At 37.6% G+C, this 22346-nt stretch overlaps 1 protein-coding gene and 1 pseudogene across 1 annotated transcript in view; one reads left to right on the forward strand and one right to left on the reverse strand.

Moving 5' to 3' along the window:
• Positions 1-22346, reverse strand: part of TCEA1 (transcription elongation factor A1) — a 46528-nt gene that overhangs the window by 20191 nt on the left and 3991 nt on the right. Inside the window, exons 2-3 of the mRNA XM_037144199.2 lie at positions 15763-15825; positions 1671-1776 (exon numbers count right to left, since the gene is read on the reverse strand). Of these exons, the coding sequence (XP_037000094.1) occupies positions 1671-1776; positions 15763-15825 (169 nt within the window). The remainder of the gene's footprint in view (positions 1-1670; positions 1777-15762; positions 15826-22346) is intronic.
• Positions 4621-5645, forward strand: LOC119048565 (ubiquitin-associated domain-containing protein 2-like; annotated as a pseudogene).

The following is a 22346-nucleotide window of genomic DNA, read 5'->3' on the forward strand; positions in this document are numbered from 1 at the left end:
GATAAATAACTGGGAGGTAAAAAGTTCTTTCTTACAGTAGAATGATGATTTATAAATACTAAAGAAGTAGAAGAGGTAGAAAATCACTCTTTTCTATCTGTCACTGTAAAAAGTGGTTTGGGAAAGAATCAGTGGATACTAACTGGAGAGAAGGTTAGGGAGGTCTGATGAGGAACAACATAGTTTCAGGATCTTAGTTCTGTCTCCTACAGAATGCCTATTAGATGTAAGAAGAAAAATAATAAACAATATAGGGAACTGGTCCATGTGGCAGTAGCAAATACAGCCCAGCTCAATTCAGAAAGCCGGTGGGAGCGAGGAGGCACACAGGAGCCAGGACCACAGACTAGTTTTCCAGTGGGGAACCAGGTCTGCGTTGTACCTAGGCTGCTTTGAGGCTTGCTTTTTGCTAAAACTCCCTCACACTGAATTGAGGCAGCAAAAGTTTACTGCATATCTTTAAGTAACTTCCTCAAGTCTGTGCTAAACCTCACAAGCATGGAATGTAACCAGTTCAACCACTTTTCCCTCTGCATTTGCAAATATCCTTCTTCTCTGATGTGATTAGTGGCATCCTCTTCTTTGTTTTGTGTAAAAGGTAACCACTTAAAATGAACCTGTGCATAGTAAATGAGGATCATCCTTCACATAGTGTGCCCAGAAAAGCAATAAAATCCTGTCCAGGCAAAGGCTGAGGCGCTCTCTCATTCAGAGGGTGGCCCTGCCATCCCTTTTTCTCCAAAGGACTGCTGAAGCCCCTGTGAATTTGTTTGCCACACCCACAGCAAATGGACCCCACTGGTCAAAGTCTGAATCAAAATAATACAGTGTGAACCTTGACTGGGTTATCAAAATTAACATCAACATTAACATCAACAATGCCTCTGGATGTGAAACCCTAAAAAGGATACAACACACTTAGGTATTATTCCAGCCATGGATGTACAACTTGATCTAATCATGAGAAAATAGCAGATAAGCCTCAAATAAGGAACATGCATTAAAAACAAAAGGTGTAGGGTGCTTGTATTCTTCATCATCAATATCATAAAAGACCTAAAAATGCTTAAGAACTATTCCAGATTAGAAAACTACATATGTGATTCTAGACTTAATCTTCTTTTGAAAAAGCAACAGAAAGCTATAAAGGACATTACTGGGACAACTGACAAAAAAAATAGAACATTCCCTGTAAATTAAAGTGCTGTACCCATGTTAAATTTCCTGAATTTCCAGTGTTATGATTATATAAGAAAAGAAACTTGTTCCGAGGAAACAGATCCCTAAGTATAAAAAGGTAAAGTTGCAACATATTCTCCAATGGTTCAAAAAAATAATTTGTGTGTGAGCATATAGAGAAAAAGACAGAATATGAAAAACAAATAGGGCAAATATTTTGTTAAGTATGACAAACTTCCCCTTGAGGGGAAATTTTCTTCTTACTTAAAGAGTCATTCTAGTTATAAGTACTGAAAGACAAGAAAGCTAAATTTGACTAGCTTAAGAAAACAAAACCCTCAAAGAGATCAGACTAACCACCCCTTGCCCTTATTATATGGCACTAATTTCAGTACATATACTCATCAGGTAAATATATACAACAGTCAAATGTTTGAATTTACCAGGACACCAAGTATATGTGTGTGTGTGTATATAAAGATCAATTATACCTAATAATTTTTTCCAGGATTTGATGAGAGACTTTGCTAAAGATGTAACTTCTTCATCTGTACTCTGCTTGCGAAGAGCATTCACTGACATTCCGATTCTTGTGGACTGAAAGGCAAAGACAAAAATTTGTCCAAGTAATTTTATTTCAGACAACTTAATATTTCATCATCTTCTTTCTCAGATTCCTGTTTTCATTTTAGAGTAGGGAAAACTTCAAATATAACAAAACACTAGACTTAAGATATATACATCTTCAGGCCACATACTGGATTCAAGGTTCTTATCACAGAGCTCTGAAAGCATATATTCACTACTATAAGCCTGGTTAACTAGTAAGTAAAAGTGTTTTTCCCTAAGAAAGAAGCAAGAATAAAATACAAAATGTTTGTATTTACATATAACATAGGCTGGAGCAATCATGACTAATACATTCCCTTGTTTCTATACATTCTTCTACATAAATTACTTCCTAAACCACCTGATGCAACTGGTTATAATGAGGGTACTGAGATACTACCATCTACAAAGGTTTAAAAAGCATTTTGTTGACCTGAAATCAGCATATAATCAAGATATTAAAATGGACTTCACAGAATACAGATAATTTAACATGTGGTAATACTATGTGCCCAGGATCATGGTGGCAGCAACCATAGTCACTAATCTTTTCTTTTCCATACTCACTAATCTTCCTAACAACCCTTCAGTGTTAAGATTATTACCCCTATTTTTAAGATGAAGAGCCTGGAAGTACAAGTAACTAACTTGCCCAGCATTATAACATTACTAATTGGCACAGCTGGGGTTTTCATACAGGTCTGTCCACCCCTCTAACTCCATCCTTTTCCAGCATGTCGACAGTTTTCGAATTGTGCTCAAAGAACACAAATGTTGACGGGCCTATTATGGATGATAAAAATGGTAAAGTAGTTAGTAAATTCAGGTTTTTAGTAAACAATCTTTCAAAACATTGTTAGGAAAGAAAAAATAAAGAGAATTCTCCATGGCGAAAAAAAAAAAAAAGAAAACACATGCTGTAAATGTAAAGTCAGAGAAAATAAATGAGTGCTGAAAGCTTCTTTCCAAATTATTCAATCCACTCAATAAAAAGACTAAGAACAGGAGTTTTGTTCAAGAATTCAGAATACGGACTTCCAGCCAAGATGAAGGCATAGGCAGACACACTGTGCCTCGTTGCATAACCAAAAGGAGCACAACAAAAAAATTTAAAAACAAAAAATAATCAGAACTGGCATAAAATCAAACTGTATGGAAGTCTGACAACCAAGGAGTTGAAAAAGAAACACTCTTCCAGACTGGTAGGAGGGGTGGAGTCGGGAAGCCCGGAAGAAAGGATTCAACGGCAAGGCAGTAGCTGGAGGACCGGGCAAGACAATGGCTGGCAGACCAGGCAGCCCCACATTTGCATGAAGATAAACTGGGAGGAACAACTAGGGAGAGAGATAGACCACATAACCCAGGGTTCCAGTGCAGGGAAATAAAGCCTCAAAGCCTTTGACTAAAAACTCCTGTGGGGGTTGAGGCAGCAGGAGAAACTCCCAGCCTCATAGAAGAGTTCATTAGAAACCCACAGGGTTCTAGAACTCTCCTGTGAAGAAGAGGTCCCAGGAAATGAGCACAAGAGGGGCCCAATTTGATTGTGGGTAGCAGAGGAAGTGACTAAAAACCAGCAGCGAGCAGCACTGTTTTTTCTCAGATGCCTCCCCCACATACAGTGCCACTACACTGTAACATGGGTTGCCCTGCACTGGTGAACACCTAACCTAAGGCTCTGCCCCTTACTAGGTAACAGGTGTGCCAAGACCCCCCCCCCAAAAAAGCCCAGATAAAAGAATACTTCAAAGCTCTAGAAAAAATACAACTAAGCAATGAAGGGATAGCCAACCTATCAGATACACAGTTCAACACATTGGTTATCAAGATGCTACAGGAACTCACTAGGTACTTCAATAGCATAAAAAAAAATCAAAACAGGCAGCAATAAAGGTTGCATTATATGAAATGAAGAAAAATCCACAGGGAACCAACAGTGATGGGAAGGAAACCAGGACTCAAATCAACAGTTTTGAGCAGAAGGAAAAAAGAAACATTCAACCACAACAGAATGAAGAAACAAGAATTCAAAAAATGAGGAGAGACTTAGGAACCTCCAGGACAACTTTAAACGTTCCAACATCTGAATTACAGAGATGCCAGAAGGAGAAGAGAAAGAGTAAGAAATGCAAAACTTATTTCAAAAAATAATGAAGAACTTCCCCAATCTGGTAAAGGTAATAGACTTTCAGGAAGTCCAGGAAGCTCTGAGTCCCAAAGTTGTTGGACCTGAGGAGGAACAGAACAAGGCACATTTTAATTACATTAGCCAAGATTAAAGATAAGAAGAGAATCTTAAAAGCAGCAAAAGAAAAGGAAAGAGTTACCTACAAAGGAGTTCCCATCAGACTATCAGCTGATTTCTCAAAAGAAACCTTTCAGGCAAGAAGGGGCTGGAAAGAAGTATTCAAAGTCAAGAAAGGCAAGTAACTACATCCAAGATTACTCTATCTAGCAAAGCTATCATTTAGAATGGAAGGGCAGATAAAATACTTCTCAGATAAGGTCAAGTTAAAGAAGTTCATCATCACCCAGCCCTTAGTACATGAAATGTTAAAGGGACTTATCTAAGAAGAAGATAAAAATGTGAGCAGTAAAATGACAACAAACTCACAATTATTAACAACCGAACATAAAAAAAAAAGAAAAAATAAACTAAACAAATTAGAACAGGAAGAGAATCACAGAAATGGAAATCACATTGAGGGTTATCAATGGGGGGGGGGGAGGGCGGAAAAGGTACAGAGAAACCCAAACATGGACAGTCTCTGTTTCCTCCATCTCTGCTTCCCCTCCCTGTAGTTGCCCTGCGGGGGCTCCAAGTCAGGGGGAACCATGTTCTGCAGCACCAGCTCCAGTGCACTTTACAAGACACCTCTGTCTAAGAGTCTTTTACTGGTCCCCAGTGCCCTGGCCCTTCTGCCACACTGTCAGAAGTTCTTCCCATATGACTTTCAAGCAGCCATGGATGACTTCCAGATCTGGAGGCTGATATGTGGAAGAATAATTTGCCTTGATTTGTAAGATATTTTCTGCAGTAGTCTGCTTACTTATAATTTTAGGATATTTGAAAGAAGATATGGAAGCAGAAAATTTGCATCCTTTTTGCTTGGTTCCTCGGTTTTGTCAGGCTTGATCAACTTCATACTTGTTGAAACTGTGTGGTATTGCTTTGCTATCTCTGCATCCACAAATTTGCTTTCTGGATTCCTGGCACTTGTGTGTGTTCTGTTTGTACCATTTCACTGCTCTGAACCAAGAGCCCAAGTGGCACATATTCTGGGCCCATTGTCTATGACAAACAAGACATTGATTTATATACTGAGACAACAGCTTTTCACCTCTGGTTCCTACATCTACAGTGTAGCCACAAGTGGGCTTATTTCCAGTATCTGCTACAACAGCAAACTATTACAAGTTCGCCAGGTGCTGTACATCCGTAGCTGGATGGCAAAGTTCTTTTCTTGGACGCTTAAGCCTATCTTCTCATCTTTAGAATCCACCATCTAAGCCAGAATTGGGATGGGGGCCAGAGTGGACACCCAGAGACAGCAGAGAATGGAGGTGCTCAATTGGCAGCTGATGGATGTGTCTCAGTTTACACAGACAAGGCAACAAAGGCAGCAGCAGGGAGGAATGATCAACTGGAATCGTCTTTTCTCTCCTTTACGGCAGTGACAAAACGTAAACTATCAGGATGGTCAGCAGTCTGAACAACAAGTATCCCTCCTCTAGAGGTTTCTGAGGAACAGGTTACCTGGCTCACAGAGATGAGATTTTCCAGAGGTGATGCTCTGGAAGCCCTGAGAGCTTCAAATAATTACCTTAATGTGGCTACCAACTTCCTGCTGCAGCACTGACAGTCCCTGTGGACAACACTGGGATCAGCCAAGTCACTGACCCAGGTGCATCCTTTCCCTAACACTGCATCGGGCCAAGAACCCTGCATTTTCTGGCAGATTGTCCTCAATGTTCTTTTGGCAAAATAGTGGATCCTGTTGTTCCCTCCTTTAATTCCAATATTGTTACTGTTACAGCATCAAAAATAAGGTTCAATACTCTAAAATGTTTGCCATTAAGTTAGCATGTGTTTTCTGCCTTTTTTAAATTAGGTGTTTTCCTTAGTTTGGAGAATCATCGCTCATTCCTAATGTGTTTTAAATACATTAAAGTTGCAGCTATCTGCAAGCAGTGGAATAGCACTCCAGATGGGAAATTACTGCTATTATATTATTTTTATTATAATGCATCATTCTACATTATAGCTGATCATAAATGCTATAAAAGGAGAAAGGAGAATGTTATTCCAGAAGGACATGTGAGATTATGCCTTATGGATTGCTTTCACTGCAATTTTTTTCCTCAAATTTCTTTCAAACCCCAGTGGCTGTTCGCTGGCCACATTTCTGGCTGTGAGTAGGACACGTCTGCAGCCTGCCTACTGGCCAGGTGTGGGTGATCCAGGAGAAATGAAAATTAAATCCTACTCCACACTGCTCCAGCCTATCTTTCCAGGGAATTTTTCCTGACCCCTTCTCCTCAGTTCCATTAAAAATTAACAATAATCATTTACTGACTTTAGGTTCTAGAATACTCCATAAAACATACCTGGAGTTAACTTTGCTTAGAGTATCCAGTCATGCAGTCAGGCTAGGGGTGAAAACAGAACAAAGAGAAAACAGAGAGTGGATAGGCTGGCACAATCCTGGGCAGGTTCTCCTGGCTCCACGGATCTGCGCATAAGGCAGAGCACACTGCAGAGGACACCATCACAGACAGAGGTGGAAAGGTCAGGCAGGCCAGCCTGAAATGATCTAAAGTAGGTGACTCTTAAGATTTATGAAAATTGTAGGACTATGTTCTGCAAAATGAGCAGAAATGTATCAAGCTGATGTAAATTTGAACATGTATGATACTAAATAAAGTTTTTAATGCACACTAAAAAAAAAGAAACCCAAACATGGCAGATAAGATTCCATAATAAAATGATAAAATGGGGAACTCCAAATACCTAAAGCACCAAAATGATTTGAGATTAATGTTTTGAGGGCTTTTTTTTTCAATCCACAGAAAGTGCTTTATTGCTTTTAGAAAATAAGAGGTTCTCAGAACTTTTTTTAGTGAAAAAAATACTTAGTAGAACTTTAGAACTTTTTAGAACTTTTCTAAAACACTTTTTTGGGGGAGGTGTCAGCTGATGAAGTAGGCACTTCAATATAGAAAACCTCTGAGGCAAGTACCTGGGCTGGATGCACAGCTCACCACTGCACGAACCCAAAACTGTCCCACTGGATGCAGCTAACTACTTAAAAGAGAGGCTTGCCCATGCAGCTAGTATACTGAATATCAGGTAGGACTTCCTTGCCCCAATGACTATAGCGCTCCTTCTTTTTTCCCAGCACCTATTCACAGCTCTTCCTCACCTGCACTCCCATAAGTTCCCCGGCTCCCATACACCACCTAGAAGAAAATCTACTTTTTAAATGAGTGGAAGAAGTAACTTGAGTTACTAATGTAATTTGAAAGCTTGGGGTTCAAACGGATTAGCAAAGAAAATGTAATTGTAGGAGGTGGTCAGAGGTGAGCAAAGGTATAAGAACATGAAGAAACTATGTGCTGTAGGCTATAGGGTGATCTTTTTTTAGTTATCACGTGATATTCTGATCACTAAAGAATTAATAATTTCCTGCGTATTACCTTAAGAAATTCCACATGGAGAATATACTCAGTAACTGTAATAAACATGCTTATCTAAGGAAGAGATTCCCATCAAGAATAGTAGGAAAAGAAGCTGCTGAGGTAGATGAAAAACAAGATCTGAGGTAGGGGTCTTTTTTCCCCTTTAGGAGGTATTTTTGGAAGATGAAAAAGAGAGGAAAGAATTATAAAGCTCTTTTAGTTGGATAGTCATGTCTAGGTTTCCCTAAGAATACCCTAGACTCTGTATTTTTTCCTAAAATCAGTAAACTATGATTTACAGGATTTAATAGGGGGTTATAAAAGGGTGTTTTGTGCTCAAGTAACACTAGAAATCATAGTGTTAAACAGGCTTCTTGACTGTAATACTAATAAAAGTTTTAGAGAGAAACTATGCATCATCAAATCCTAGACAGAGAAAATGTGTACCTTTGTCCATGGCTGGCCATCTGGTTTCTATGGAATACCACTTATATAAAGACATTACCTTGGAAAGGTAATGTATTAAGCAGACTGAGGGACTCAGCTGCATATTAGTGGTAAAGCAGAAAGGAATGAGTAGTGAGATCAGGAGATACTCTCAACATTACGGGGAATAGCAGATTGCAAACTCTAGAAAAAATCACTTTTATGATCACTCATAAGTTTTTGCAAAAACGATTTGAAGATAGCCACTAAATTTTATGGTAAAAAACATATAACTACTATAAAACATTGTTGAAAGAATTCAAGGAAGACCTAAATAAATGAAAAGACATCCATATTAATAGACTGCAAGACTTGAATGTTAAAATGGCAATACTAGCCCTGGCTGGTGTAGCTCAGTGGATTGAGCGTGGGCCTGCGAAACACACGATTGTGGTTCGATTCCCCGTCAGGTCACATGCCTGGGTTGCAGGCCAGTTCCCAGCAAGGATCTCATACATTGAGGCAACCTTTAGAGAGGCAACCATACACTGATTAAAAAAAAAAAAAGGCAATACTAATCAAATCTAACTACATATTCAAAGCAATCCCTATCAGAATACAAACTGCCTTTTGAACAGAAAGAGAAACTTAAAGTTAATATGAAAATACAAGAGACCCCAAATAGTGAAAACAATCTTCCAAAAGAACAGACAGGACTGGGATGTGGGTGAGAAGTGGTGGGTGAGTGGGGCATGGTCCAGAGGGAATCTCCAGCCCTGAGTATCACTTGGCCACAGTGCACAGAGCTGAAGGGCCAGGGACTGAAGGGGGGCCACCAAGTGTAGACTTAATTTTTTTAATTACATTTTCTTGATTATGCTATTACAGTTGTCCCAATTTTTCCCTTTGCCCGCCTCCACCCAGCATCCCCCACTCACTCAAACAATCCCCACACCATTATTCATGTCCATGGATCATGCATATAAGTTCTTTTTTAAAAAATATTTATTTTTAGAGTGAGGGAAAGGGAAGGAGAGAAAGATCAGTATGTGGTTGTCGCTTGCACAGCCCCTACTGGGGACCCAGCCTGCAACCCGGGCATGTACCCTAACTGGGAATTGAACTGGCAACCCTCTGGTTTGCAGACTGACAATCCACTGAGCCATACCAGCCAGGGCTGCATTTAAGTTCTTTGGTTACTCCATTGACTATACTGTACTTTACATCCCCATGGCTATTCCGTATCTACCCATTTGTACTTCTTAATCCCCTCACCTCCTCACCCATTCCCTCATACCGCCTCCCATCTGGCAACCATCAAAACGCTCTCTGTATCCATGATTCTGTCTCTGTTCTTCTTGTTTGCTTAGTTTGTTGTTTAGATTCAACTGTATTCAGACAGACAGATAGATACTGCCATTTTATCATCCATAATTTTGATCTCCTTTTTAAAAAATATTTTATTTTTAGAGGGGAAAGGGAAGGAGAAAGAGTGGGAGAGAAACATCAATGTGTGGTTGCCTCTCATGTGTCCCCCTCTGCAGCCCAGGCATGTGCCCTGACTGAGAATCGAACTAGCAACCCTTTGCTTCACAGGCCCATGCTCAATCCACTGAGCCAGGGATCTCCTTCTTTTTCTTAAATAAGTCCCTTTAACATTTCATACAATGGGTCGGTGATGGCAAACTTCTTTAGTTTTTCCTTGTCTGGGAAGCTCTTTATCTGCCTTCGATTCTAAGTGATAGCTTTGCCGGGTAGAGCAATCTTGGCTATAGGCCCCTTCTTGCTTTTCATGACTTTGAAATATTTCTTGCCAATCTGTTCTTACAAACTTTCTTTTGAGAAGTAAGCTGACCACCATGGGATCTCCCCTGTAGGTAACTAAGTACTATTCTCTTACTGTTTTTAAGATGCTCTCTTTAACATTTAGCATTTTAATTATGATGTGTCTTGGACTGGGCCTACTTGCATCCACCTCGTTTAGGACTCTGTGCTTCTTGGACTTGTGTGTCTATTTCCTTCACCAAATCAGGGAAGTTTTCTTTCATTATTTTTTCAAATGGAGTTCCAATTTCCTGCTTTCTCTTCTCCTTTTTCTTTAATTTTTTTTCAAATAGATTTCCAGTTTCCTGCTCTTTCTCTTCTTCTGGCACCCCTATCATGAGAATGGCTTTGTCCACTCTACTGTTGTTTCCCTGTAAACTGTTCTTCATTTCAGTTAGTGAATCCTTTATTTCTGACTGGATCTTTTTTATGCTGATGAGGTCTTAAGTTCCTTGAACTCTGCATCTGATAGATTGCTTACCTCCATTTTGTTTAGTTCTTTTTCTGGAGTTTTGATCTGTTCTCTTATTTGGGCCATGTTTCTTTGCCTCATTTTGGCAATCTCCCTATATTTTTTTTCTATGTATTTGGTAGTGCTGCTATGACTCCCTGTTTTGGTAGCATGAACTAATGTAGTAGGAGTCCTGTAGGGTCCAGGGCCACAGCCTCCCCTGTCAGCCAAGCTGGTTACTTGAGATGTGCCCTTCCTGTGGGCTGAGTATACTCTTTTCTTGTAGTTGAGCCTTGACTGCTGTTGGCAGATCAATGGGAGGGATTTACCTAGGCCAGTCAGCCACAAGTTCCAGCTGTGACCACTACCACCAACCTCCATCCTCCATGGAAGGACAGCTAGCTGTATAGGAGCAGAGTGGTGGTATTCTGACATGGGCAATAGTTGTCCACTACTGGGTGTGCAGGCTCTGGAGTTTTCTGTGATGTGGGCCAAGGTCATCCCCCCCTTGTGTTTTCTCTGGGACTGCTCTGCCTGAGCTATAAAGAAATCTGAGATGGCTGCTACTTGTGCTGTGATTGGAGAGTCCCAGGCAAAGCCAAGCTGTGAATCTAGGCTGGTTGCTGCTAGTGCTAGACCTAGGGCCACTTGGCAAGAGGTATGGGGGATAGGGCTCAATGTGGCTAGCTATTGCATGTCTGAGAGAATTTGGAAATTTGTGAAGCATGAGCCAAGATCAGTCATTCATATGGAAAAACAGCTTGGGGGGGGAGAGAGTCTCAGGGAATCTCCAGGGTGGGGCAAACACTGTTAGCCAGATTGATGAAGACTCAGAAATGGCAGCCACCAGTTCTGCAGCTCTGTTGGGGTAGGGTTCAGAAAAGGGACAATGGCTTCTGTCCACCTTTCTGTCTGGGAAAAAGCTGTCTCCTAGTTCTTGTCTCAATGTTAGATACTTCTGTTTCACCCTGCATGCCACTGGTACCTTTTAAGCTGCTACCCTGGTGCTGGAACTTAGACAGAATGAGTCTGACTAAGTCCATGTGTGGGTTTTAAAGAGGAACAGCTTGTGACTCCAGCAGTTTCTTTCACCAACTCAATCCCTGCTGTTTTTTGCAGCCAGCAGTTATGGGGACTTATCTTCCAAACAATGGAACCCAGGGCTAGGGGGCCTGGAGTGGGGCTGGTACTCCTCACTCACGAGATATCCCTCCTATATTTTTTTGTCCACCACACATGGATGTAGCACCAAACTGTTCCATGTCTTCACCCCTCTGACCAGGATGGATATGTTTCTTTAATTTCATAGTTGTCAGACTTCCATTTAACTTGATTTCTGATGGTTCTAAGTGATAGTTTTTCTATATTTTAGTTGTAATTTTGATGTGGTTGTGCAAGGAAACGAGCTGTGTTTACCCATGCTGTCATCTTGACCTGAAGGCACTGATCCTTTTCACCATGTGTAGACTTTAAAGCAGGGGTGTTTAACTGGGGCCTGTAGGCTGCATGCTGATCTAGGATGGTTGTGAATGCGGCCTGACACAAAATCACAAATTTACTTAAAACATTATGATTTTTTTTGTGATTATATATTGCAATGTATTTAATGTGTGGCCCAGAATCACCAAAAAGTTGGACACCACTGCTTTAAAGCAACCTGTAGCCTTTTGAGGCACTCTGACATCTCTGAAGGGCTCTGTACTGCAAACTGAATCAAATTGCCCTGTAGTCCCAGAAGCACTTTGACAACTCCAAAATAGTAGCGCTGTCCAAACTGAAGAGTTTGGTAATTGTGGATGCATGTTCTGGGCTTGAAAACTGAACCAAAGCCTTAAGAAAATTTTGAAGTGCTTTGGAACTACAGTCAGAATGCTATGGTAGCAGCAATAACACACTTCAGGCTGGGAGGAGCAGCCAGGACCTCCTGAGTGATCATTTCCCCAATTCTACAGTGAGCTTCCAAAATACCTCCAGAGATCTGGATGCAAAAGAGCAAGGCAGATCCCAAAATTATCACTCATTTCATTTCTCCAGAAGCTTAGAAGAAAAGGAGATGAAAAAGAAGAGTCTATAAGGAGACACCACCCAATTTCTGTGAAGGACATACATCTAGCTCCTCGCCAAAGAGCCATCCATAGACAGGAAAGCTTAGAGGAAGTTTTCATCTATAGCCATTGTCACTTGCACATGCCCTATTCTAAGTTGTCTTTCAAAGAGACCTTTTAGCAAGTTCAGAAATATCTAATCTCCTTCCCTAAGGAATTTCAGGGCTCCATCTCTGACTTCTGTGATCCAGGACACTGACAGGTTGCCCATGGAAGGAGATAATTAACAAGTGTTGACAAGAATGTGGATAAACTGGAATCCTCCTCTACTTGCTGTTAGGCATATAAAATGTTACAGCCACTTGGGGAAAACAGCCTGACGGGTCCTCAAAATATTCAACATAAAGTCACCACATGACTCAACATTTCAATTCTTTTTAAGTATCTACCCAAGAGAAACAAAAAACATGTTTTGCTTGTACCACAGAATTGACTATGGTAATAGTAGTATATTTTTCTGAATATACTAAAAACTAGTGAGATGAATACTTTAAATGAGGGAGTTGTACACTGTTGAATTATATCTTCATTAAGCTGTTAAAAAAGAAGACCTATACAGTTATCTTTACTATCCTTTCACTAAGTTCCATGAGGGCAGGGAGTCTGTCTTATTCACCAGTACATTCAGCATGTAGAAAAATACCTAGCACACAGCAAGTACATATGAATTACTGAATGAATGTTTCTACTGTATATAAAACCTTATAAAAAATAGCCTGGTCTATTACAGTATTTGTCTTGCTTACTTCCTCACCTTCATCCCATACCAATTAGCTTTCCACTGTACCATTCTGCTAAAATTTCCTGTAATCTAATTGTAAACTCCAATGGTCTACTGGTTCTTATTTTACTTAACCAGTCTGTTATATCCTAACACTGTACCCATCCCTGGAGGCCCTAAACCACTCCTATGGTACTGCCTCCCAAATATTTTCTAAATGTGTCCTTTCTCCTACATTCTAGAGCCTTTATACCTACTGCTTTTAATTCAAATTCTAATTTGTTAAAATTCATTAACACTAAATAAAATTTAAAATTCAATTCTTAGATCACATTGTAAGTGTTCAATTGCCTCACGTAGTCAGCAGCTACCATATTACACAACACACATACACCATATTTTTTGGAATATAAGATGCACACCCTCCCTACCCCCCCACCCTGGGAGGAATAATGGTTGTTAATGCTGCTGCTGAGTTCTGTTTACATTCATATTGGTGAATTATGTTATTTATGTTATTAATATTTACCACATTTTTTGCTTCAACATTTTCCCCCTATTTTCCTCCTCTATAACCTAGGTGATTCTTATGGTCCGAAAAATACAGTAGAATACTTCCATCACTATAGGAAGTTCTGTACTGCTGCAGAAGATAAATTCAACTACCTATCAGATATCTACATCTACTTTTTTGACAGGTATCTCAAAACACAATGGATCCAAATTTATCCTTTATCTTGTCACCTCTTCACCCCCATCCAGTCAGCCACCTGTTCTTACTGGTTGTTCATCATTAACAAGTTCCCCTTCTCCCAATTTCTACTGCTACTACTTTAGTTCAAGACTTCATCACCATTCCCCAGTAAGTGCATTAGTCAACAAGTGTTCCTGTTTCCAGTCTCCTGTTTCCTCCACCATGCAAACCCAGCCACGCACTTCCCTGCACAATGGCCTTGCAGTAGACCTATGCCAAACTACCTGTGAAGTCAACCTTGTATCAGACTTACCCTTACTTTTACCTTAATATACCACACTATTTCCACATACTATTTTCTCTGCTAGGGTAATACCTTCCCTAGTCCTACTGGCTTAGGGAAAACCTATTAATATTTTGAAACTCACTTTCTACTTTATCACCTATATACATAAAGGATATTCTGAGCCTCCCAGATTAAGTCATCAGATTAAGAAGTAAACTTTATATTTCTGCTTGCCCTACCTCTGACAAATGAATTCTATACAGACATCTATCTGGGCAACTATATCTTTCTGTTTGTTTACATGACAGTTTCCTCTGTGAGACTAAGATCAATGAGGGGGAAAGGCCATATTTATTCATTACTCCAACACAATTTCTAACCCTAATAAACTCAAATGTTTGTTATATAAACATATAGACTTTCCCAGGGATGAAGCAAATAAAAAAAATCAAACGTGATTATAAAAGATAGCTCTACCCAACCTCCACACCATCCATAATGCTATACATTTCTCTTAAATAAATACTTGGAATAAATATGTTTTCAATATGGTTGTCCCTACACAGGCCTGCTAGGATAAGGCCACACCTAAATGTTAAGGTGCTATCTGAAAGGCAAGGTTATTTCCAGAGTTAATTTGCCAGAGAAGCTATTGATCCTTGAACAGGATAACTAAACTGAGAAGGCATGCTGTCAGAATTGCTTGTTTCCTTTCTCGAGTCTACATTTAGAGGAGTTCTTAATCATTTTTGCACCATTAATCCCTTTGGAAACCTAAAGCTTGTGGACCCTCTTTCAGAATGTTTTTAAATGGTTTAAATAAAACACACAGAATTACATATAAAACCAATTATATAATAACAGTAACAAAGATATTTTCTTAAATGTAATATAGTTAATATATTCGTTCCTTAATTTACAACATTAAATAAGACCTAGCATAAGATATAAAAACTACCATAATAAGCAAAAAGAGATGTCAATGCATTTACAACAACTATAATACAAAGATAAAATATCTGTGATTTCCTTCAGGTATGGTCATTAGTACTACTCATTCAACTATGGCTTATTGGCTTCATAAGAGAAAGAAATGTTTTTCAGTTAGCTGTTAATAAAAATAAATACATGTTTTTCTTCCTAACCACCATGTTCAGGCATCCCCATTATTCTTCCCTAAATTCTGATTTGTTATAGAAATATCATCAATGGCACTTATGCATAATAATAAATGTGTAGTAGAAAGTAGGCAGATTCATGTTACTATTTACTTTCCTTTTTAAAATTATGACTTCTGTTAGTCTTATTTTTATGTTTTAGTCATCACAGACCATTAGAGTAAGAACATAGAGTAATGAATCTATGCAGTATCTACCAGACATCTGATTACATACTGCTGGCCAGTGCAAAAAAAAGAGAGAAGAGCAACACCCTGCCATCTGCATGAGAGGCTAGCTAGCTTTATACTGGTCAGAGCTATCGAAGACAGACCAAGAAAGTAAAATCTTGGGAGATCAAATCAGGGTCAAGCATCCATCCTCTTTCACTGCAAGATTTTACTCCCACTGTCAATCATGGAGATTTGGGTTTTGTTCTTGAGGGAGACAACATGTTCTACAATGGTAACTTATTAGACTGATCTATGTTATTATCTTGAAAAAAAAAAAAGTGAAGTTAATAATGGCTTACAACATAACACGAAAGTACAAAAAACTTACATTGGTATTGAAGACATTTCAGTATTTTATGACAATTACCTATTCAAAAATTATGACACATAGTAATACATACCTGTAGTAATTCCAGGGTCATGGGAATATTCTTAAGTTCCTTCAGCAAATCCAATGCTCCAGCCTATAAAGTAAAAATAATTTCATACTTAATTTCCCAGATAGTAAAGCAAGAAATAACTAGGGATTTAAATGTATGTTTTTGTATCTACAATTCATTATGGCTCATTGTTCATGAGAAAGGTAAACACATACATACAGTGTACATGTGTATATATCCACATATATATGTATAATAGAGGAAAAAAATTTTCCAAATATGTCTTGAAACTGAGTAGAAAATTACAAACTCCATTTACTGAATTTTGACCAGCGCTTGTTAAATATTGTTTTGTGAAAGTTTATTTTCAATAGTATTTGTTTATATTTGGACCAAGTAGAAATGTAAAATATATTTCTTACTGTGGTGCTATAACATACCTCAAATTTCTATGAAGAGCACCTATCTGATAAAGGAGCCAATCCTAAGTGAATTGGAATGCTCAGCACCTTTAGCATTCACACATACACAGGGAGAGTAGGGAATCTCTTTTTTTTTAAGATTTTATTTATTTATTTTTAGGGATGGGGAAGGGAAGAAGCAAGAGAGGAAGAGAAACATCAATGTGTGGTTGCCTCTCTCATGCTCCCTACCAGGGACTTGGCCTGCAACCAAACATGTGCCCTGACTGGGAATCAAACCAGCAACCCCTTGGTTCACAGTCCAGCACTCAATCCATTGAGCCACAACAGCCAGTACTGAAAAGGTACCTTTTTACTCAAATTCTCATGATGTCTTTTTTTTTTTTATATCGAGGGGGAAGGAGAGAGGGAGAAAATCAATGATGTTCCTTTGCGCCCCTCGCCCTCAGAACCCCCCCACTCTACACCACCAGGCCAGGATGTCTTTATATCTCACTAATGTGTCACAAAAACACTGCCTCCTACCTTGTTTTTGAAAGATAGTAAATGTAAATTCTGAAAGAAATTTCAAATTCAAGATCTATGTTAAGCTTATAGGCCTGTTCACTAGAATGAAAGGCTCCCATGTACATGATGAAACAGAACAAAATAAGACTTATGGAAAATTACATAAGCACTAAAAGTTAAAAAAGGAATGGTATTAGCCAATGTCATCCCAGACATTTTTAATTCACTAAAACTAAAAAAAAAGAAAAAAAAAAAGAAAAAAAAAGAAAAAAAAGAATGGAATTAGAGGAGAAGCAACAGAAGCTTGTGGCCAAATATTCTAATTTGATATATTTAATCTACTATACATTCTAATTTAACTAGATACCATCTATCTAACACATTCACTTACCAGTTATCATATTGTATTTAGTTTAATATTTACTTAATGTATTTGGACACATCAATATTCTATACACTTGATAGAGGAAAAAACTATTAAATATGACAGTGTTTTTTTACCCTTTCTTTTTACTCATTTATTGAAAGAATTCTTCCAGACTTGGAATTTTTATCATATACATAAAGAGAAAAACATAAGCAACACAAATTGCCTTAGGTGTTTCTAAAACTACTTTGCATTCAAAGTCCAATGCTTATGAATCACCTTCTGATTCAGACTGATTGATTTTTGCTCCTAAGTTTTTATAAATATGACTTTTAAAACAAACAACCATACCAGTCAAAGCAGGAAAAGAGGGGAGGGGTGGGCAAGGTATGGGGAAGGAATTCTGCTCTACTGGTAACCGATTTAATATGTTTTTACCTTACAAAAAATTTTATTGAAAATACCAGTAATGCAGCATTTTATAAAGGAATCCATAAAAGAACTAAAAGTTATTAGCTCTTAGCTGGCTTTGGAGTGTGTAGGGCTAGCTATTTTCGCCCCTACTGCTTTTCAACCATTTGGTTCCTTGAAGTTCAAAGAGCATTCCACTAATGTCTCTCTGATTTTCTTTCAAGGCACTGACACCTATTCTGCAAATGTTGATGCTGGGTTTGATGTTGTCTATAAAAGTATACACTAACAGCCATCTGGACAATAATATATGTAACTCATTTTGCTTTCTAAAACATTAAAAATGAATACTAGGCACCCTATGGATCAATGAAACACAGCACACTCCAGGAAAACAAAAATTCCCAGAGCATTTACCTCATTATGTACCCCACAGGAAAACACAAGCATGAAATCTTATGGTATCATTAAAAAAATTTCTTAAATATAAAATCAAGTAAGGGCTTCCAGTCACATAATTTTTCCATTTAAAGTTGACAGATATTAGATTTGATTGTGAAAAACAGAACAGTACTAACTTTTCTTCTAGCAACAAACAGGTAACATCATTTTAATTTAACCTAGTACCTTATAAATAAAAACTTGATGTAGGTTATTATAATAAGATTTTCATGATTTGCTTCTAATTTTAAAATTCTATAAATTTTTTTTATTTAGAGGCAACTAAAAACATAAAACATTGTATTTGTTAAAGAGAGCTAACACTGACTTTAAATATACCATTTATCAAGCAAGCATTTCTACAGGTGTGACATTCTTGTGAGCTAATAAGGTCTTCAATGCCATATTTGCAAATCCCAAAATCAAAAACCTTTGAAAACCAAAATATCTCATAGGTTTTCGATCAACTCATTTGTCAGCAACATGTAAATATCAATAGATATGAAGCTTTTATATTCCATTTACTCCACTTAAATTGACTTTCATTATAGAAATGCTAATATCTGATTACTGGAAACTGCCCAGATTTCAATGGGCAGGATATTATATAATAATATGATGCATGTACCAAATTAGCTTTATAAAATCTGAAAAATTTGAATTCTCAAATATATAAATAAAACTCTAAAACTCAAGTAAAACTCTAAAGGTTTTAAGAAATTGTGGACCTGTATCCTATATCTACCATGGACACCTTTCTTCTACCCATGTCCCCATGGACTTTCTGATCCATTTCTGATCTAGGATGAGTTAGGAAGATTTAAACATCACTTCTAGAAATCCCTTAAAAAGCAGGATCTCCCTCCTTAGGCTTCCATAATGCTGTCTGTAATATATAAACTTGATTCTTCCAATACATTAGCAATGTGGCATAAGGTTTACGTTGTTTTACAAGTAGAAGCAATTGATATGCATTAATTTCATCACACGCCCTTTCTATTCAGATCTCTTTGGTGATGATGGGGTTAGAGATACAGGCTATTGAACGAAGAGAAAGGCTAAGCAATACTTATAGGATAAAACTGTGACCTTTATCATAATCATACTGTGTTCTAACAAAATAAGATAAACATTTCAATTAAGCTTCTTTAAGAAATAAATAACTACATCCTTGGCTGGTGTAGCTCAGTGGATTGAGCATGGGCCTGTGAAGCAAAGGGTCACCGGTTAGATTCCCAGTCAGGGCACATGCCTGGGTTGCAGGCCAGGTCCCCAGTAGTGGACACATAAGAGGCAACCACACATTGATGTTTCTCTTCCACTCTTTCTCCTTCCCATCCCCTCTCTCTAAAAATAAATAAAATATTTTTAAAAACAAGCAGAAATAAATGAAGATAACCAAAATGAAAGAAAAAGGCAAAAAAGATGATCACATATTAATTCAGGGATAAAAACTTCTTTGAGTGTTACTATGTGCCAAGTACTGTACTAAATATTTTACATATATTATTTCTTCCTCACAATAAACCCTACAGAAGCAGATAATTTTATTATCCCCATTTTACAGATGGAAATTGAAATCCAGATAAATTAAGAAATTTGCACAAAGTCACATGACCACTACCTAGAAAACGTGAGATCTATCCAGTTCTGTCAAATTACAATCTATTGTCTCTCAAGAAATACTCATTAACACTGTACCAAACTCTCTTCTGTGCTGAGGATACAACAGTGAGCAAGACGGAAACTCCTTTTGACTTCAGAAAATTCAAAAACAGACACCTTTGAACATCTTCAAACCCTCATTATACGAAGAAATAAACTTAACTCAGAAAAAGAAAGTGGTTTGTCCAAGGTCATACCGATGGGTACTACAAAAGGACAAGAACTATCTCCTGACCTTTATACCACTGCTCTTTCCCCTCCATAGGTACAGTGGTAGTTCTGCCCTGTAAACTTGGATGAATAGCGTTACTAAGCAAGAAACTATAGTTTAGCTTTTCTCAATTATCACCTGCCTCTAAAGGTCAAGTCTATTAGATTGCAGCATCTCCTAGAGATAATGATGCAAGAGAAAGAAAGATTCTACCTTAAGTTCACAGTACTGGCTGAAATACAAACAACAGCTCTTATGCTACCTCATTAAACCACTGGTAAATAAGGACTTTTACAAAATATGGTATTCAAACCTGTACTGAGCACCCAGTATATAAGACTATAAGGAATACAAACATCCTTCTGAGGGAGATGTAAGAAGGAATGAATAAAATAGAATACACAGCTAGGAACATCAGAGAGATTATACATATGTACACACACACACACACACACACATATATATATCCATTCGAATCCATGCACTGACATCTCTTAATTATAAAATCTTGGGAATGTTATTTGTCCTTTTCACGCTTCAGGTTCTTTTTATGTAGGAGAGCACAATACACTGACCTCGAGTAGTTAAACTGGTCAAATGAGGTAATATAACATATGAAGTAGCAAAAAAGAGTGCCCGACACACAGGAGATAGATGATAAGAGTACAGAGATATAAAAAGAATTATCTATTTCTACCATAACAGTGGTTCTCAAAGAACCATAAGCCAGCATTGTAAGTGAGCATTATTTAAGCTCAATTTCAAATACTACGAAGTAGGAAATATTGTGACATTTCACAATTGTTAAAATTAAGATGTTCTTTATTTTTTTAAAAAGCAAACACTAAATTTAAATGAGTTGTAGTTCAACATCATCACTATAAATTAGAAATCATAATCTTACTATGTGATCACAAATTTGTAATTATTTCATACCAAAAGCACAAATGACAACAGAAAAATACAATGTCTGGCACAAATAATGCCCCTTCTTTATTACACAGAAATATTTCATTAGAAAATCATAATCATGTAATTCTGTACCATAACAATATCACACGCTCAAGCATATCACATGACATTTTAGGGGAAATGTTGAAATTGCTGTGCAGAGTGAGACATTCATATACCCTACCAACCACACTTAATGCCGTTACCTCTGCTGGACTGAGTATATAAATCTGCCTTCAAATTTAAAAGTTCCTCTACTTCAAAAGATACTACCAAGAGAGTGAAAAGACAACCACAGAATGGGAAACAACACATACAAAACCCATCTCTGATAAGAGTCCAGTATTAAGAATATAAAAAATTCTTACAACTCAGTAGTACAAATAGTCAATTAAAAAATGGGCAAAGGATCTGAAAAAACATTTCTCCAAAGATATACAAATGACCAACACGCAATGAAAAAATGTTCATCATCACTGGTGATCAAAGAAATGCAAATCAAAACTACAGTGAGATACCACTTTACAGCCACTACAATGGTTATAATCAGAAGATGTGATGGAAGTGGAATCCTTAATAGACTGTTGGTCAGAACATAAATGGTGCAGCAACTACGGAAAATTGCCTAGCAGTTTCTCAAAAGGTTAAACATAGTTATCACATGACCTAACAATTCTACTCCTAAGTTATATATGAAACAGAAAGGAAAACTTATGTCCACAGAAAAACGTGTATTAGAATATTCTTAGCAGCATTATTCATAATACCCAAAGTGCAAAGAGGCCAAAATGTGGTAAACCCACCAATACAGTGGAGTCATTATTCAGCAATGTAAAGAAATAAAGTACTGATATATGCTATTCACATGAATGAAACTTGAAAACACCAGGCAAATTGGAAGCCAGTCACAGAAGACCACATACTGTATAATTCCATTTATATGAAATGTCCAGAAGTATCTATAGAGATAGAAAGTAGATTTGTAGTTGGGAGGGTAGGGGAGATATTGTGACTTCTTAATGGGTTACTTTACTGGTACAGGTTTCTTCCAAAGTGATGAAAATATTCTAAAATTAGTGGTGATTGTTGCACAAATCTATGACTATACTAAAACCCATTTAACTGTACACTTGAAAAGGGTGAATTTTATTGGATATCTTAATAAAACTTATAAAAAAAACTGTATAGTCATTCTACATTTAATCAATTTAACCCTGCTATGGAAACCAAAGCTTTATTTTTCAAATTGGGTATGATAAAACTTAGAAATCTACACATTTCAGCTAATTCTAACATTTAATTTCAATATGTCTCCCAGCAATTTAATTCCACCCAGCCCTGAGCCTTAAATTAAAAAAAAAAAAAACAACCTCAACACAATTCACAAAATCTCTCCATGAACTTGAAAATTCTTAACCTCACTCCTCCTTTTGCAGTCCAGTGTGATAAATCCCTTACAAAAACAAGCCATGTTTTTAGCCATTACCATATCTTAGGCACTGAGAAGAATTTTACTTCCATCTAATCTGTACTAAATTGTCTCCAATTTGCAACCAAAGAAGACATTTTAGAGACATTAAAGAACCTGTCTGAGATCACATGGCTAAAATCCAAAAGAGACAGAATTTGT

This window comes from Artibeus jamaicensis, unplaced genomic scaffold (assembly GCF_021234435.1).
Source record: "Artibeus jamaicensis isolate MK-2021 breed Jamaican fruit bat unplaced genomic scaffold, CSHL_Jam_final scaffold_916, whole genome shotgun sequence".
In the NCBI taxonomy this organism is placed as follows: domain Eukaryota; kingdom Metazoa; phylum Chordata; class Mammalia; order Chiroptera; family Phyllostomidae; genus Artibeus; species Artibeus jamaicensis.